A 20,249-nucleotide genomic window follows, 5' to 3' on the forward strand; every position below is an offset into this window, starting at 1 on the left:
TTAAAATCCTGCTTGATGAAACTCCCACCGTTTAATTGTTCCTACCGGTCCTTTGTAGTGAAAATAGTAATGGGTTCTGCTGTTTGGATGAAAATGTTCCGTTAAAACATTTTGCTGAAGTTATATGGTTTTATATTATAGAGTTTATTTTGTAGCACTTTTAATTAGGAACAGTTCTCGGTATAGTAAGCACCCATTAACTGCAACCTATTTATAAAGGATGCATTAAGGCAATTACCTTGCCCCACTTAATGTGAAACCTGTGAATAATTCACTGGTTTAAATTGTATAGTATGTAGAAGACAAGTGTGTAATTGACAGTTGTTTCCCCCCCCCCATTCTTTTTACAGACCCTACAGAGAAGGTGACAATTCAAGTACACTCGCCAAGAAACACAGTAAAGGAAGGTGATAACATCACTCTGAAATGTATAGGAAATGGCAATCCTCCTCCACAAGAGTTTTTGTTTTACCCTCCCGTAAGTCTAAAGCATTGTTGTGCATTTATACATTATTATACAAGAGGCAGTGCCCAATGAATTGTAAAATATTGCTGCCTTATGCACTAAATAAGTTCTGTTAGGTGTGTTAAAGGATCATTATAAACATCTGAGGACTACTCCAACATGTTGCAGACCTCCTGTACTTGTTTCGGCAGTATCAGCTTTATTATGTCAGCAGTCCTTGATTCAAGCTAGAATTCTTTGGGAAACATTCATTTGTTACTTACCAGTCAGCTGATTCCTGACGGCATTATTTCAGTGAATGACCCAAAGTCAGGAGTGCATGGTATCGACATTTGCCTTTTACCTAGGGTGCCAGTGTAAGTGAAGTGGAGGCACGTGCTGTTCCTTTATGCAACAGACTATTTAAATTAGCATTTATTAAATGAGGGCATTGAGTACTTTAATCCAATGTTTTAATTTGAATAGCACAATTTCTTCTATGGTAACCTTTTCTACTTGTTGGAGATATTTTTCCAGGTCTGTGAACCAATAAGTGTGGGTCCCATATTATGGTTACACAATACCTATATAAGTAGGATGACCAAATTAACTTACAATGTGTCCTCTTTCATCACCCTTGGTGATCTGTACATTATTTGAAATGCATAACTGCGACTCTGATTATAAGACGACCCCCCCCCCAAATTGGAATATTAATTTAGGAAAAAAAAGACCCTGAATATAAGACTACCCTATATGAAAAAAGTTTTACTAGTAAATATTCACATGTAAACTATTTTCATATTTAATAAAAACTATGATTGAGAAAAATGCATTTTTTATTTCCTTTTATTTGCCAACCTGCCCCCAGTTATGCACATAGCCCCCCCAGATATGCCTTTTACCCCCTTATATGCCATTCTGCCCCCCCGAAATGCCTTATACCCCCTATATGCCACTCTGCCTCCCTGGTATTCCTTTTAACCCTCTATATGCCACGCTCCTCCCTGGTATTCCTTTTAACCCCCTATATGCCACTCTGCCTCCAGAAAGCCCTTATACCCCGCATATGCCACTTTTACCCTCCCCCTGACTTACCAGTGCTTCCCTAGACTTCTACCAGTGCATTTGCTCTTAAAAATACCTTGTCTTATAATTGAGCAAATACAGTAATTATGCTTATTTTTGCCAGCTGTTTTTATTCAAGGATCCGTAGCTGTTTGAGTTTTATGTCTCATGCCATGTTATCTTATTTCCATGTTTGTATTTTTCTCATACAAAGGGCCATGATGAAGGAATAATTGGTTCAAGTGCGTACCCTATAATAGACATAAGAAGAAATGCGTCAGGGGATTATAAATGTTCCTTGTTAAATAAAAATATGATTGCATCAACAACAGTAACTGTGCACTGTAAGTAACTTTCAATTGTTTCTGACGAGGCTTGCTATACAATCCACTCTTTTCTCAATCTTAATGATGTGCTGTCTGTATATTTAATTGCATGTATTTCAGTCTGTCAAGAAAATAATGAAAAGGAACACTTTTCACATTGGTGCCAACCTTCAGGTGGTATCAGCTTAACACTCTTTGGTTTAACAATATGATTAATTAGTAGTAGCCCTACTTACATCTGCTAAGGTTAACACTTTTCTGTTAACGAATGCAGCATTAGAAATACAGTCACTAGTACCGATGAATGCCCAAATGTCTCCCAGAAATAATTCCTTAATTTTGGAAAATGTGTCTAGTTCATAATTTTTGCTGGGGACAATTGTCACAGGGAAAAAAATCTGCTAACTACTTAACTATTGTCTGATTTCTGCCTTTTCAAAGCCTTTGATGTGCCAAAAAGTCTTTACTTTTTCTAATCCTGACATACTGTATTTTACCTTCCAGATCTAGATTTGTCTATGACACCCAGTGGCGAGGTCACCAAAAAGGTTGGAGAGGCACTTTCTGTATCGTGTATCCCATCTGCTAGCAAAAATGTTTCTGTCACTTGGTTGAAGGTAAGTGTTTGACTAACCCTTTTCCAAGTTCTGTTGATCTGAAAATGACATTTCTGAAAAACAGTTGTCTGTTACTAAAAATATGTCCGCCTAAACACTTTCATAGTTTTTACAAATATTAAATATACATTTTCAGGTATAAAATCACCCGGGGGTTTATTTACTAAAGCAAAGTTGTCAGGGAGAGTGTTCAACTTGTTCAACTATAATGCATAGTTCAGTTGGTGATTTAACTTAATCACCCTGGTGTAACCATGTCTTAGGCAGGGTCAGGCAAGATGTTCTTGCAGGAGAAAATCACTAGACTTGGCTTTTCCTAATGTATCTTGAAGTCAGTGAGCTGCAAGTGCAACTTTCCTGGCAATCCGTTACTTACTAAGCGGACACTTTTTATATCAGGAAAATTATATTTCTATTTTTGATTCTTTGGCATTTATAAGCGCTGCATTTCATGCCACTTTTGTACAATTATGCAGTGGGCTAGATTTAATGAGATAAATCTGCTGTAAATTGCAATGGAAAAAAGGTTATAAATCTTACTGTAAATTAGCTAATTTCTTTCATTCCAGATTTTGGGAGGATTGTTATTTGCATGGGATTTCTCTTTGGTCTTTAATCCAGCCTCATATCTGTGACTACTGCTTAATTTGTTTAGTTCAAAGTGTCCAATGTGATGTAGAATGACACACAATAGTATTTACAATATTTTATCACTATTTAACCCATCTCTTCTTTTCCTTGATACTTTTTAACAGAATCACAAAATCCTCCCTCAGCCGTCATTTAAAAACTTGCAATATCAAGATTCTGGGTTGTATGAATGTGAAACGTACCTTTTGGAAGTTGATGGGCTTAGGAAAAAAGAGACCCTCAGACTTACTGTTGAAGGTGAGCAATGTCCTTAATCTACCATATTTTAGTTTTTACACACTCCATTTTTCAGTTTTAAGGCTTATGGTATATGTTGCTGTTAGTCATGGCTATTTTTGCATATGGTGATCAAGCGCAAGCCCCATCTGCACAATAGGATTATCCAACTATTTTTTCAATATTACTTCAAAAACTATAATCTGACAATAGTCCTGTTGGGCTATACAATAATAATTTGTTTTGTACAGTCATCTCTTTAATTATACTTTAAACTTTAGCATAACCAAAAAGCATTGAACATGTTCGGTTTATTTTCAAGCATTTATAAGAGTTTCACAGCCATTCCTTATTCAACATCAAACATTTCTGAAGTCTCTTAACCTTTTATTAGGCTCACAGCACAACAGCTTTAGTACCCCTCTACTTGATTTCATCCTCTATCACGTAGCAGAGTGCTGTCCAAAATCAGTGAGGACTGGAAACTTCAAACAGTTCATATTGAACTTTTTTTTTTTCCTTTTAAGGAAATCCACGTCTTAAATTGTCAAAGAAAGCCAACTCTGATGGGAAGACTAAAACTATCACATACGAGGTAGAAGGCTTTCCAAAACCAGAAGTGCAGTGTACCAGTAATGGCAACGGAGGCTTCTTAAACAAAGTAAGTTCATTTCTTATATATGTGGCCTAGAAAAACATGTATTTTCCTTTTAGTCATTGCCAAGTTATACATAGCTGTTGGCATAATCTTTAGGCTTTCCACTCAACAAAGCCACAAGCTACTAGAGCACAAAGGTTCTACAGTTGTAATCTTGCAATCGCAATTGTCTGCTTTGCATAGGGAAAAATGTTTCTGTATTGTACAAGCATAGCTAGTTGAGTGGCAGTTTACAGGGACATGTAAATTGTGTTTTGCATGCATGTTTTGCTTTGCTATTTGGTCCGTTTCTGTGGCAAGTATAGAAGAAATTGGTTATAACCCTACGGATTTCTCAGTTTTAAATGTTTTTCTCTTTTGTGGTATAAAGGACGGCAAAAACCGGCTGTGTATTGTAATTATATATATGTAGAAAGTACTAACAAGGCAAAAGCACTTGAGTATTTTTCGAACAGGAGTAATACAAGATGGCATACAAAATGTATTTCTCAATTTCTCATCTCCGATAGACAGAAGAAACAACTTTGAGTAACGGGAAGTATTCGGCCAAAATTATCATCTCACCAGAGGAGAATGTAACTGTAGTTTGCAGTGCAGAAAACAAGCTTGGAAAAGAAGTCCGCTTTTTGAACGTCTCAGCTAGTAAGTGAATTATACACAGAGGTCTGAAACCATAATACGTGTTCATCATATCCTGTATATATCACTGAAACCACTACGCCCTGTATTTTACCTTGCAAATTGTGCTGTGCTCCTTTGTCTGTATTTTTGCCGTTGCCCCATACTCTGTTCCATTGGTGCTTTTGTCAAACTTTGTCCTGCCTCAGCGTCATAGAGCTGTAGGAAGGCAATGCTTCATTCACTGTCGCACAGCAACTACATGCATACTGCCTTACCCCATGCTATGGATACTGGAGAGGTTTTTATTGATTTGCTTGGTGGTGAACACTCAACAGAGTGTTGTGGAAATTTAGGGAAAGCAAACCTTAATATACGTAATCCAAAATTAGACCAAAACTCTAAATTCCACCTTTGCTCTGAGGTATGCGGTGAAGGATTTTCTAATGCACCCATCACCAAAAATAGTGTTTTTAATTTCCATTTTCAATTTTTCATTTCAGTCAACATCGTAGATCGAGATGAGCCTAATGGTAGAAGTGGTAAGTAGTAGAGTAAGGTTTTCAACTGGCCTCTCCAGCTCTCTTTTCCTCTAAGCAATTTTTCTATGGGTTTTCCCCTGGGAACAACAGGAATCTTATGAAGAACATTATGATTTAGGGTTGTCTTAAGCAATACATAATTTATTAGATATTATGTTTATGCAATACCATCTTTGGAAGCTAAAGCAAAATACTATTACATCTCTTAAACTGAAGAAACCAATGTTTGGAAGTTAAAATGTAACAGAAGGAGCCATGTCTAAACCAAGCTTTTCTGCAAAACAGCTGTGAAATCTTTGGCCCAGAAGCAAAAAACAAAAAGAAACCTAAAACCTAGAGAACTTGGGGCTAAGATTTTTTTGATTCCAATATTATTTCTAATTGGTGGCTTATAATATTGAGAAGTCATAGGGAATCAACTGTATGCAATAGTGATATGAAGCAAATGTCAGTCCTCCTCATCTCATTTCATTCATTTTGGTTGCACATATTTTGGGCATGTTGTGCTTGTCCCAAGTAGGACGGAGCATGAGTGCTTAATGTGTTGAAGTAATGTACAAGCCATTATATATGTGATAAATGCAAAGGAATCCAAGATGTCTATAGGTTTATTACTTACAAAAACATTTGTTTTATAGAAGACAATAACGACCATGCAAAACTCATTGTGGGAATTGTCGTTGGCCTGCTGCTGGCTGCTCTTGTGGCTGGATTAGCTTATTGGCTTTACATGAAGAGATCAAGGTAAATTGAAATTCAGTTTGATGTTTTTCATTTGCATTTTTCTTTTGTTCAGTAGAAATTTGTGCTTGAATTAACACTAGGCAACCAAAGTGAGGGCAGTAGGAAAAAAGAAAAGATCAACAGATCGCTAACATCTTTGTTCATGGGGTCAAGAGGGAAAATCTATTTTATAATGGAGGTGATGGTTTGAAACATAGAATTTTACAGCAGATAAGAACTATATGAGCAATCTAGTCTGCCCATTTTTCCTAGGTAAAGACTGAAACCGTAATCAGTCTTTGGTCTTACTTTAGATTCAGGATCGCTATACGTATATCACATGCATGTTCAATTTCCCTTACTACGTTAAGTATTTGATGTTGGGAGAAGGTGGATGTTTATATGCTAGTATTACATGTCTGTCACTTACAAGAGGAACGTAATGGTTTTTATATCAATTGGTATTTGTATTAAAATTATTTTGAATGTGGGTCAGTTCTAGTTTGGGAATCTTGATCATTGTGAGGATAACTTGTATTACAGTAGGAAAATAACCAGATTAGAAATCCCATCAGGTAGAAGAAAATGTATTAATACATAGTCAGCTCTCTTTCCCTTTCAAGAATCACGCTGACAATACAACATGTATAATGTGTCCCTTTTAATACTTTACTGCTGGAAAAAATGCATCTGTTGTATTGTTCCTGGGGCTGCCTTGTTTTTGTGTACTGATCCAACATATGTGATTTCATTCCTGAGGGCAATAATGGACCTCAAGTGCTCTACTTAGCTAATTTAAAGACTATCCTCAGTCTAGATGTTACGGTATATAAAATCACTTAAGATGTGATTAACACAAGTTTGCTATATCTAAACTGGAACAAGATGGCACAATTAAATACAATTTAACGTTTAATGTCTGTATAATGTACAGTAAAGCAGATTTTCCTGTTGAACCTGAAATTCCAAGCAGCACTTCAGACATTCCTGGCTTGATGATTTCTGGCTGCTTCAAGGTCTTTGGCATTTGCGATGATTGCATTGTGCACCTTTTTGTTACTGACGGAGTTTATACTGAATATATAGTTGGTTTTATCATTACTAGTACACTCTGCTTAAGTCCTAATAGGCAGCCAAAAAAGCAAGAACAATTGTAGAAAATATATGTTGCCCTTTTGTTAAAATCACTTGCATGCATTAACAGTTACCTTTCTGTTGCCTGTTGGAGCGTTTTAGAGCCTTTGTCATATACTTGTAGCAGGCTTTCTCATTTTCTGCCCCATGGGACACATTATTATGTAGTGTCTTGTTTGTGTTTTATGCATGTCCTAAGTGAAATTTCATGTTCAAAACAATCCCATTTTTTCATGTTCTCTCAAGCCAAAAAGAAACATTGGAGTGTGGAATTTTCATCACATTCTCTCAATGGTATCCTTTTGTCTAATATTCTTGAAATGATGCCTTTTATTCTGTGCCTGCATTTTTTTTATCTGGCATGAATACTTGAATATACACTGATCTTCAGTAGTTTTGGGACTGCACTGTCAATTTTGAGGGAGGTGTTAACATAAATGGCTTAGAGTCCCATCGATAACACAGTAGCCCTTTTCTGAGACCAACTGCTGGCTTGGCTTAAGTCCTTCTTAGCTCTATGTATGGTAGCCTATAAAAAGAATCGCATAGCAGTAGGCAAGCGTCCTAGGAATAGTGCTGAACCTTGCCAAAGCCAGCAGCACACATTGATTCAAAGCAATTACCTTCTTGACTTTTAATAACATATGTCTACTAAAAACCCTCCCGCTGTCAGCATGCACGGTTTTAATGGTTTCTTTTATGTAAAGCTTGAATTCAGAAGTGATAAAACAAAGTGTTTTTAGCAAATAAAAATGAACGCATGAAAATCTACTTTTTATTACTTCAAACACTGTAGATTGCTTTTAGTATGTGATGACTTAATAAAGCATGGCCTACCTCGTTGGAGCATCTTTCCTTCAAATTGCGTGGAAGTGTGGATTATTGATCTGTCATCACATTTAAAAGATTTGTTCCTATATGTTTGTCGTATTTGTCACCTGCTTATACTGCAGTTCTGTTTTTATGCCCGAAACAATGATTGCGACAGAGAGGTAGCTATAGAGGGATGTTGATATTGATGAATGTATAAAGAGAACTTTTCCTTGTCGCTAAAGCGTCATGTTTTACATTGGAATGATGAGGGATTATTATGACTGCCAATGGAGTCATGAGGGAATGTTTATCTTACTTCTGGGTTAAATTGATTTGCTTTAGAAGTGTGTGTGTGTGTGTGTCTTTTTTTCCCTTTATCCTGATCATTGCAATTTTTTTGTTTAGCTCGGCTTCAAAACATGTAGGCAAAGAACTTGGTAACACTGAAGAAAACAAAAAGCTGGAAGAAAACAATCACAAATCAGAAGCCTAAGAAATAGCGCCAGTTGTGAAGTACCGAAGGTGAGTTTGCATTGCCAAGTCGCTGCTATCCAGACATCTTTGTAGTACGTAACGACAAACTTTAGATTCCAAACCACCGGGGTGAATGTGAAAATCCACAACCAAGACATACCTCAGCATTTAAACATTGTTTTTAACTTGGATGCATTTGTGGGGCTATTGCTTTTTTTACATGTAGGGACAAACCATTTAACTTCTATTGGTAAATTAATTTGTTAAAAATTAGCAAGATTACTGAAAATTTCCAGTCTTGCTGTTTGGTTTCTCTGTTCAGATTGTGGATATGATAAGGTGTGTGGCTAAACCAGATTTGGCATACATGTACAACACTTGCTGGCCTTCTAAGTAAGGCCTAGTTGCTGCCCATATTCAATATGGACAGTGTGCACAAAATTCTGTTTTGATGTAGATATGACCAAGATGTGCTGTGAAGTGTAAAAATAAATGTTATTTTACTAATCAGTGGAAATTTCCTTTATTTTTGCTAACCATATGTTATGATTTTTAAATAGGCAACTTTACAAATGATTTGCACCGCTGTTGTAAGCCTCCTATAACTAAAATAATATGTCTGTTAAAAATATTATGTTTTGCAGGGAACCATAATGACCAGTTTGAAGCATGAATGTGGATTGTAATTATGGATTATAGGAAGAAGCTGGGACTATCCATGGTTCGAGTAATATATATATTTGTACCAAGTCATCACAGGATTACAAGGAAAAATATCTCCGTAATGGATCAACAAAAACTGTTCCAACAGCCATGATAGCTTACCATGTTGTGTTCTGTTATTTTTTATGTAAATGTCTGCACTGAGGATTTGTTTTGTTTGCCTTTTATGTATTTTTTTTTTTACGTAGCTATTTTTATACACTGTAAGGCTTTGTTCTGAGAGATGCTGTTACTCTAATGTATAGCATAATGTTATTATTTTTTATGATGCTGTTCAATATTCAGATACGTTTCTAATTCTGTTTGCTACCAGTAAAACTTTGCAAGGGAATGAGTTGCAATGTATAAAAAAAAATGTTGTTTTGTGATCATTGAAGGGATGCTTTTAATTGCATTTACTAAAATCTAAGCTTCAGTTAATCAACTTAATTAGAAGTGGGTTCCTAGAACCAGATTAAACCATTACGGTTTTGCTTTTTGTTTTTTCCTACTGCCTTACAGAGACATTATTTGGCAGATATCAATTGCAAAAATATACATATAACTACAAACGTAAAATTTTGTCCTATAGAAGCCTTTGCAGCTTTTCCCATCTAATTTATTACCCTCATTATTTCCTTGTCATCAGTAAATGGTACATTGAAAGTTATTTACATAAAATTATATTTTAAGGGTAAATTAAGTGAATGCCATTTTTATTTTCCATTCTTTATCTTTAATTGTTTTGTCTTTGTATTTCATATTTTCTAAAAATATGGCAAAATCACTAATTGAACGTCTCCATGACAATCGACAACAGTAATTGGCCAAATCACAAATACGTATTTGTGTAAAAAAAAAAAAAAAAGTAGTAGTAAAGTTGTTTTGTAGCTGAACGCTTATGCTATAAATGATTTGTAATAGTCTGCAAGTTACGTTGCTGCTATAAAGACCTGTGTTGCTCATATGTTTACCTATAAATTAAAATTAAGTGGTGCATCTAGAAATCCATGGGCAGCAACATGTTTAGCTGGGAACCACATTCCTTCATATTCAGGAATTTAGTAGGAAGCATTGGGTCATTAAATATGAATATTTCAGCACCCCTAGAAAGTATATCTAGTTTTATCTACTTCCCTTTGTTGGAGGCAATAGAATGTATTCTGACTCCCTAGAGAAGACTGTTGGGCTGTTTTTCAGCTGCACCCCATAAGCCCATGTAAATAAATACATGTTAACAACTGGCAGCACAAAACAGTTTAACACTCTGACCTTAACCACTTTCATTATTGTGGCATCTGCTTCGCAGTGCGTAGCAAGGATGAAGTTTTTTTTATTTAATTTTTTGTATTAACCACTACAGATAATGTATGCACCTTCACAACATTTTGTGTTAATTGGTACATAATTTATCGACCATGAAACAAACAATAAAATACCGAAGTATTTTTTGTTATATTTGAAATTTGTAACTTTATAAAATATAGATTCCATATGCCTAAACTTGGTATTACAAGTGCTTGGCAACAGCATCATGAGTAAATACAGTATTGTGAGGTTTATTAGTTCTCGCAAATCCACTTTGTTTTCAAAGAATGTAAAATATGTATTTACTGCAAAAAAAAAAAAAAAAGTCAATGTGTGCGCGTGTGTGGTGGTCTCAGGAAATGCAAAGCAGAAATGTTGAACGATTGTCACAGATTACTTTTTGGATTTAAAAACAAAAAAAAAAATTTTCTCTTTTGCAACTGCGTTTTTATTTCAAAGTTACTGCTTTTTATGTGTATTGTACATTTAGTGATTTAGGTGATGAACATTACAAAACACGTGCACTTTTAGCTATTTAAAATGAACTGTCACTAAAAGTGTAGGCAGCAGTGTGTGTGTGTGTGTGTGTATATGCATGCATGCATGCATGTGTCTGTATTTGTGTTTGCAATGGATTCAATTCAGGTAAAACCTGCTGTCCTTACTGTGGAATATATATATAATATATATATATATATATATATATATATATATATATATAATGTGTGTGTAGGTTAACAAAAGGTTTGTTGAATTTAAGAGTATCTATTGGACCAAACATATTCACCAGGGTTTAACATTCTAATGCTAAAGTGGTTTGGAAGGTTAGAGCTAAGGGCTGTTGATTCCAGCTCTGCAACGTGTTGTGGTATGTATCTGGTCATAGCCGACTATCAACATGCTCTAAACAGAGTTTAAGCTAGAAAAGAATTGTGAAGCTGCAAAAAGAAACTAAGGAAACAAAAATCCAAAAGCTTGCAAATCACCCTCTCCAGATTATTCTGAAATAAAGAGATTTGTTGAATCCGTATCAAAGAAGGGGATGCCCAAATCCATGTTCAGCCATATTTTGTCAGTAAGATATGGTTCTAATGTGTAGATAAATGTGTTCCTGTATTGTAGCTACACAGTTAATATATCATGAAAAAGAGTGCATATAAAAATGTTTTCACATTTGAGTCTAATCAGATGGTGGAATAATGGGTGTTCGCCTGTGTAATTTTGCCTTCACTGTCTCTGTTACAGAGAACTGAGAGAAGATCACTCCTACTAAATTAATTTTAAGTGTGGTGCAAATTACAGCTACCAATATTACTGAAGTGGTTAAAAAACTGTTACTTAGAAATGTGTGAATGCTGTAGTGTCTGGGCAGTAATTACAGATTTTTTAATATCAACCTACTGCAGAGTACTGACATGGATTAAACAAATGACATTTTCCACTGCATTATAATAGTATGATCTGTTAAATTTAAGCAGTCTTTGTATCATCAATGCTAGACATGGTTAACAATATTATATCATACAGAACTACATTTTTCAAATCTTTTTTTTTTTTTTTTTTTTAAATAAACCCGAACACTAACAGCAACTAAAACGACAATTTCCTTCCTTTTGACCTGTGCAACTAAAGAGTTATGCTAATTAAAACATAAATTTTTGCAGTTAAAGTAGAGTTTCTGGTTTTGCAATTTAAAATTTGATCATTTTTTTCTGGAAACCCTACTAATCAACGAAAGGCATGATAGGTTTCACTTTAAGTGTAAACTTTGTAATTGAATGTAACCTCCTAATCAGCAGTCTCTTCAATTATGCAGGAAGATGTTTGATTTTCAAGCTCTCTAAACAGATGCTTATTGAATGTTAGTATGTTATGGGCACTGTTTAGTCTCTCACACAACCCCATTAATGAACAATGTGTATTAACCCTTTTGTGGTCAGGATTTCCCCAACCTACTGCTAAAGACCACACCTTTTTTATGTTTACCGTGGCCACACATATTATACGTTGTTTTCCCAGTGACCAAAGGGACTTTAATTGATGCTATTTGTTTATGTATAGCCCATCATTTAGTATGAGTAATATGTTAAATAGTATAAACTGAAGCAGAACATAAACATTTTTGCAATCTTTCTTGGGGTTGCTTCCACAAGTTAGGTGTCACTGTTGAAGAAGAAAAAAACAAACTTATATAGGACCAGCAAACATCCCCGAGGTAGAATAATACTCCGTATGAAAAATGCATAGCCTTTTTTCTTTTTATTTTTTTTATTTTATTTTTTTTTAACATTTGTCTGGGACAGGAAGCTCCGTTTTAAAATTGCACCCTCCAATTTTTTTTTTTTTTATTGGGGGTTCTTTTTTTAGTTTTGAATCACTTTGTGGTCTTTATTGACCTCAAGGATCTCACTTGTAGCTAGGGCTGCAACTAACAATTATTTTCATAATCGATTAGTTGGCCGATTTTATTTTTTTAAATGAATCTATTAATTACCTTAAAAAATAATGTACATTTTTCTTTTATTTAAAATAATTAAATGAACAAACTGGATGTTAAAAACAAACGACAGAATAAAAAAAACTTTTAGAAAAATGCATTTCTTGTTTTTATTTCCCAACCTGACAACCCCAGTTATGCACATCTGAGCCCAGGCTTTCAACACTGCCTCCCAGATATGCCTCATACCCTCTGTATGCCATAGTGCCCTCTGATAAGCCTTATACCCCCCGATATGCCACTGTGCCCCTGATATGCCTTATACCCAGATATGCCACTCTGCAACAACCCCCCCCCCCCCCCCGACTTACCCTCCATGATCCAGACTTGGAGTCTAGAAGGGGTAGCTGGTAAACGTCTGCGTGATGTGCGTAGACAACCTCTGCTGCTGGCCGGCACTTTTGCGGTAGCTTCTATGACTGAGCACCGGAAGGTCATGTGAAGCCCACCGGCTGCCAGAGAGGAGGATCCAGGTCCCCTGCAGCACTGCAGCGGATCCTCCTGTCTGGCATTTGCTCTGGAATAAAAAACCCTCATCTTATATTCCATAAAACCGATTCAACTAATCGATTTTATCGATTAGTTGTTGCAGCCCTACTTGTAACTAGATGTTATAATGTCATGGGGACATCAATGTTTTTTAAAGTCTCCCTCTTTTCACTTTCATATGAGTGTATTTTATAGTTGTATTGTAATATAGTTGATGGCGTCTCAAGCAATATTTTTTTTTTCCTCTATATCCATTCCAAACGTAACCTTCTAATACACTCTGGGTTCAGGAAAATGTCCTGCGCTCTGAGGCTTAGTTTGCTCTGTGGATTTTGAGCTAGTTGCTTTGCCAATGTTTTCCCTTTATATTGTTTTATAAATTGGTTTATAAAGCTCCATCATGTTCTACAGCACTATACAGTGGTTAAAAAGGGCTTAAGAAATAACACATTGCTAACGATTGACTTAAAAGGCGATAAGTACCATGCTCAAAGGCGCTTACTAAAGCTTTTATTTCATTTTCTTTTACAATCCACCAACATTTTTTTTTTAAATTTGGAGCAACAAAGAGTGTTTAGTGTTTTTTATTTTTTATTATTTCTAAGGATAAAGGGAGTGGTAATTCAGCAAACAGCTGGAGAGCTTTTTGACGCTACAAGCAAACTTAGATTTAAGTTTCAAAAATCTGTTTCGTACACACAAATTCTCATATTAGCTGTGATTACATGATACAAAATATAACAATTTAAAAAGGGTCTGGAGAGCTAAAAGATCTTCACACAACAGACATACACTCTTATTGATGTTACTTGTGAGATGTACCGTATTTCCCCATGTATAAGATGCACCTTTTTTCGAAAAATCTGGGGTCTAAAAACTAGGTACGTTTTATACAGTGGTTGTAGATTGCGGTTACTACTTCCCAGTCCCTTCCTGCAGTCACACTGAAGATTGGCCCCGCCCCTTTCCTGATAGCATCCACATGGCCCAGCAGCTCATCTAACAGTAAGTAAAAAAAAATATATATTTGGGCTGCTGAAAGTTAGGGGAGGTGTTTAGGGTTAATTTAGGGGCAGTTATGGTTAATGGGGTGTTTAGGGTTAATTTAGGGGCCATTATGGTTGATGGGGTCTTTAGGGTTAATTCAGGGGCCATTATGGTTGATGGGGTCTTTAGGGTTAATTCGGGGGCCGTTATGTTTGATGGGGTTTTTATGGTTAATTTAGGGGCAGTTAATGGATGGGAGTGATGAGGATGATGAGTATGAATTTTATGATAAATAAAACTTGAGTTCAATAACTATGTAATACATTTTTTTTTCACATTTCAGGCCCCAAAATTAAGTTGCGTCTTATACATGGGGAAATACGGTATATAGCAACAATTCATGAAGAGCAGATCCATACAGGGCCAAAACTTTCAGGCTTCTGTTCTTCATCTTTTTTCATCCAGACGATTTAGTAGCACAATCTGGATAACATTGCTTAATTGAATGAGCAAAATTCTATGCACTGGAATGCGTAGTAGGACATACAGTTTATAGATGGACACTTGTATCATCAAATATTTCCTGAGACGGGTGATGTCACATCAGACGTCACATTAGATCGGTCATTTTACATTGGGTAAAAGGTCCAAGCAAACTGTCAGCTTGCAACTTACATGACGTCCCTGCAGAGACACAAAGGGATTAGTTGTGTTTTAACACACATCACTATTAATTAAGAGCCAGATCTAGCAAGTATCTCCAGTATGAAGGGCATACCTGGACCTGTATAATGCATAATTCAATGTATAAGGTGAAATCTCACTTCTTTAGCCATACATTATATAGGCCCAACCATGCTCCTCCTGCAAAAAAAGCTCACTATTGTTCGCTAGTGAAGGAACTCTCCTGCAGACTCTACTGTCAACTCTTCCTAAAGTGACTAAACATCTAAGGAACTCAATAAAGGTTAAAACAAGTAGGTTAAGCTCTGAATTTTAGGGTTAAGATATTTAATAGCTTATTGTGCTATATTTTATTACTATTATTAACAGGTAAATTATTATTATTTAGAACAACTTAGAAGGTATAATTTAAAAGATTTTATTTAAATAGGACTTTAAAGGTTTAATGTAGTGAGTTAACAAATTGAATGTATATAGTAATTTTGGGAATCCCGTAGGAAAGTAAAACTTTGATAAAGTCAGCCATCTGTGGTGAAAGCAAGCTAGCTACATTTTGATGAAAACATGTTAAAATGTTTTAAATGTAAGCATTTTATTGGCTTTTTCTAATAAATTATTTTTTGAGTGTACTTCACAGTTCTATTTTATACTCTATTCATCGTGGTAACTACAATACTTGCTGCTGTGCTCACCGAACAGGAAGATTACAGGATAAGAAAGGAGCACAGCATGATCGGGAAGCCGAAATAGAGTTTAAAGAACAAGCACATTCTGAAGTGCAAAAAGACAAGAAGTGAGAAGAAGAGGAGAGATTTGAGAACACATTCTCCGTAGAAGTTTAAAATACTAACCTGAGGGACTTTGTCACTAAGAGTAGGTCTGAGTCAGATTTTGAAAGATTCGAAAACATTATACTCCAGGATGAGGCTACCAAAATACTTGTTCTCTAACCAGCTGTACCCAGATTCTGCCTGACATCCTAGGGCATGATGCCATTGTCTTAAACCACAGCACCACTTAATGCTTTTAACCTTTTTGGTGTCAACCATGTGTGTAGTGTATGTAAATGAATTGTGATGCAAAGGGGTTAATAGTTTGAGTCATATTGGTATAAGGGTTGAACATGATCTTGAACCTGGGACGTTGGGAGATTGAGAATAGGATAGGGAGTATGGCATAAGCATCCTGTTATTTAACTAACCACAAAATTGGTAACCAATAGTGAATGATCTTGATTACGTAGATAGATATTTACATAGGCTTGTACGTATTTCTTTGAGATATTAAAGTGGGATCCTTCCAGCAATTAAGAGGCTATGCCACAGATCAGTTTGTGATGCCTAGCGTCTAGCCTCGCAGCCTACTTCACACTGTGAAACAATATATAGCTTTGAGGGTCTCCCAGTGCAAGAAGGGATGTAAGCATAATCTGTTTCATTCCTCTTTCATTGCTGATTATTATGCATGTATTTTGACTTGGTTGAAATGCTAAATGCATGATTTTATCTATTAAGTGAAAGTGTCATCTCCAGGGGCGGATTAAGAGCATCATGGGCCTGGTGCTGAGGATTTTGGTTGGCCTTTTTATGGAAATAAATAAAATAGACAGAATAAACATAATTGTAACTCCTCTGCATCCATGTGTACTGCATAAAACAGATAGTACACTATAAAGGGACCAAAAGGGATTGGGATTACATCAGTACACTAAAAAAAGTCTTCATACATGGGACACCTAAAGCCACAATTTAGTGCCACTGATCCTTTCTAATAAAATATGCAGATTGAAATAGATTAAATAACACAAAACCTTTACTTTTCCACTCACTGATTTCTGGGCCTAGAAAGTTTTGTCCTCTGAAGTGACTACCAATTCAGGAGGATGTTTTATCTCTGGATAAGTAAAAATTAAATAGTTAAATTTATTACTACAGTAAGTAAAGTGCCAAGAAACAGATGACCAAATACACACTCCAGGAGAGGCTCTGCCACACCAACACCCTGTCACCTTTCGCCGGCGGGTCTGTCCAGGGGGCTCCGCTGCTGCCACCCTGCCGTCTCACGTCCCGCTCCCTCGGGTGGGGGCGTCCTCGAGGGTGCCCGCCGTCGGGTCCTCCAGCCATGCTCGCCGCCGTGGATCGCCCTCTTCGCCATCCTCGGCCGTCCTGGCGTCTGTCTCTCCTCCCGGGGGGTCCTGGAAGGGTTCTGCTGCCGTCCTCGATGCACTGGAGGTTCATACCCAGCAATTGCGTATGTCAGGCTAGGGGGCGGGTCCTCCCGCTTTTTATCTGATTGGCTGATTATTGCCTGCAGCTGTTTGGCACCAAATTTAAACCCCTTGCTCACTCTAATCTGAGCCCTTGTGTGGTACAAACGTTATCGCTGTCTCAGTGTGTTATATTCTGATTTACTGGTTTCCTGACTCCTGCTTTGTTCCTGACTACTCTCTGATCGCCGCCTGGATTGACTTTGGATTGCTTTTTGGACTTTGCCTGTTTGCTGCCTGCCTCGACCTTGGACTGTGACCTGTTTATGCTATTGGAACTTCCCTGCTGTTGTCCCACTATTCCTCCTGCTACTACCCGTCCTGATATCCCACCATTCTGTAAACGGGACCCGTCTCTCCTCTAATCGTTACACACCCAAACACATACACACCAGGACAGGCTCTGTCACCGACAGCCACACACATACACCAGGAAAGGCTCTGCCACACCGACACCCAAACACACACACACACACACCAGGACAGGCTCCGCCACACCGACACCCAAACACACACAACAGGACAGGCCGGTAACTAATAGGAGGTAACAACACAGGATCCATTCTCCACCATTACTCTGGAGGCTGCCAGTTGGCCCAGGTTTTTCCAGGTCCCAATGGAATTCTTCAGTGTTTAATAGACTTGTGCATTCAGATTCCTACAAATTTTAATTTATTTTGTTAAATTCCACAATTTGTATGAATTAGTATCCACTCTTACAAGCTCATCTTTCATGATATCTGTCAATATCTTCTGTGTGGTCCGCTTGTCCCGGCTCTCCGGAGTGTTATCTAGGCCTAGTGTAGTAGTTCGCAACATGCGACAACTGCTCCCCCATTCCTCCAGTTGGAGGGGGGAGAAAATATGTGCCAGGGCTCTGCCCTATTGCAGAAATACATGGAAGAGGCCAGGATAAGGCAGGGGAGCAGTGGAGAGCCAGAAGGAGAAAAAACTAGAAGCCGAGAAAAAATAAGAGGAGCTGCAGAGAAGAAAACAGAGAAGTGGAGACACATGTGGTTGTCAGATAAGGTAGGGATACATTGAGCGAGAGTGTAAGTGAGTGAATGAGATTGAGTGACAACGAATTTCGTTCTGAATAAAAACCACTCCAAATTTCTTCCAAACTGAAGGTGCAGGAAACTAAATTTGTTAACTGTATGTAGAGAGGTCTGTTAAAGAGAGAAGCTGCAAGAATCACTGTCATGAATTATCAGACCTTGGAGGAAGAGGAGTGCAGCTACTACCAAGAACATCACTTGCCCCAGGCACATGTTATGGGACCCTGCAGTAGAAATGAGACAGTGCGAGCTGCAAGAACACTATACAAGGCAAGGGAGAGTAGCTAAAGCTATAAGAAGAGACATGGGAGAGAGATATGGAGAATGAGGGCTGTGAGACTGAGGAGATATTTGGAGAATGAGTGCTGTAAGAGAAGGAGGGAGAGTAAAGGTTGTGCAAAGGGGAGAGACATAAATCGAGAAATAAGAAGAATGAGGACTGTGAGAGGGGGAGATATATATGGAAAATGAGGGAGAGAGAGATAGAGAGAATGAGGGCTTTGAGGGAGCAAGGTAGGAATAATGATGGGTGCAAAAGGTTAAGGGAGAGAGACAGTGAGAATGAGGAATATGAAAGGGGGAGAGATATAGGGAGAATGTAGACTGTGAGAGGTGGAAGGAAATAGGGAGAATGAGAACTGTGAGAGGAGAAATGAGATAAGGATATTAAGGAGAGGAGTAAAGAGAGAATGAGGGCTATGAGAGACGAGAGCTAGAACTCCAGGTCTATGTGGCCATCTTCAAACTCAGCTAGCCACTCCTAGTCGAAACCCATACTTTCTAAATTCATATTTGTTGCAGATGATACAAAGGTCTGCAACAGGGTAAACATTCCTCATGGATACATTAAATGGGATCAGGCAAGCTATTCCTGCTAAAAAATAAAAAAAAAATCACTAGGGAGGCTGTGTGTAGAATAATCTGCCAACTCTCCCCTGAATAACCCTCTCTGTAATAATGCCAGATATGGATGAGTTTGATAGGGACTTTGTGTTATGTACTGTAGAATTGAAGTAAACAAGCAAGGCAAGAGAGAACCCTCTTTTGCCCTGGATAAGCTTGCAATTTGATTTCAAAATGCGGGAAAGCAAGGGCAATTATATTACTTGGCATTTGCCAAAAATGGGGGACTTGAAAATTTACTTATCTTTCTTTGTAATTCCCCTTAATTTTCAGACTTTTCTAGCAATTTTATTATGTTTGCAAAATTCTTTATACTAGTTTAGAGATTCATTTTCAACTAAAGCTTTAGATTTGTGATTTATTGCATTTAAATCCTTTACAGACTTGTTTATTTTAATAACATCTTGTGTTTTACTTTTCTTATTCCCTAGCATATACACTTCAGTGCTTATTTATGAAACATTGTTAAGTGACACCTTTGCTACAAATTGTGACAAGTTTTGGTTTCTATATGTTTAGAATTAGAAGAGTTAGACTAAGCTGAGAAAATAAAACTGAAAAGTTTCAAATAAACACAACATTTTTGTATAATTATTTAATTTTAATTTCCCCTACATTTCTATCCCTTTAAGAGGAACTTTCGGGTAGACAGAGAAACAAATTAGAATTCCTCTTTTTTTTCTTACATATTGCAATATTGGTCTCCTGTGCTAACCGTGAGCATTGCATTGCAAAATGTATTTAGGTTTATTAATGTACTGCTAAAAATAACATGATTTCACTGACAAAAAGCAAAATTACCATGCACAGTCCACAAGGGATATCAACCAACACACATCCTAAATTTGGTTTTATTTTATCTAGTTGTAATCCATGCTATTTTAAAGTGAAACAATCATTGTTTCTTACCTGGCTCAATTATAACTAAAACACCAAAAATTCCTAAATTAATAATAACATATTAGCAAACAGCAGATGAAGCCCCTTGGTAACCAAACAATGTGTCTAAAGCCATTGTCTGTCTCATGGTTAACCAAAGCTCTCAGAACACAATGAAAAAGTGACTAAAC

General features: G+C 36.9%; 1 protein-coding gene across 1 annotated transcript in view; it reads left to right on the forward strand.

Annotated features, from left to right (window-relative positions):
• LOC149300876 (CD166 antigen-like) overlaps positions 1–8,304 on the forward strand; it is a 61,368-nt gene extending 53,064 nt beyond the window's left edge. Inside the window, exons 9-17 of the mRNA XM_089484460.1 lie at positions 351–478; positions 1,728–1,857; positions 2,344–2,456; positions 3,212–3,344; positions 3,851–3,984; positions 4,491–4,623; positions 5,103–5,141; positions 5,780–5,885; positions 8,217–8,304. Of these exons, the coding sequence (XP_089340586.1) occupies positions 351–478; positions 1,728–1,857; positions 2,344–2,456; positions 3,212–3,344; positions 3,851–3,984; positions 4,491–4,623; positions 5,103–5,141; positions 5,780–5,885; positions 8,217–8,304 (1,004 nt within the window). The remainder of the gene's footprint in view (positions 1–350; positions 479–1,727; positions 1,858–2,343; positions 2,457–3,211; positions 3,345–3,850; positions 3,985–4,490; positions 4,624–5,102; positions 5,142–5,779; positions 5,886–8,216) is intronic.
• The last annotated feature ends 11,945 nt before the right edge of the window (positions 8,305–20,249 follow it).

This window comes from Sceloporus occidentalis, unplaced genomic scaffold (genome assembly GCF_023333645.1).
Source record: "Sceloporus occidentalis isolate IW3139 unplaced genomic scaffold, rSceOcc1.0.p SCAF_22, whole genome shotgun sequence".
NCBI classification, from domain to species: domain Eukaryota; kingdom Metazoa; phylum Chordata; class Lepidosauria; order Squamata; family Phrynosomatidae; genus Sceloporus; species Sceloporus occidentalis.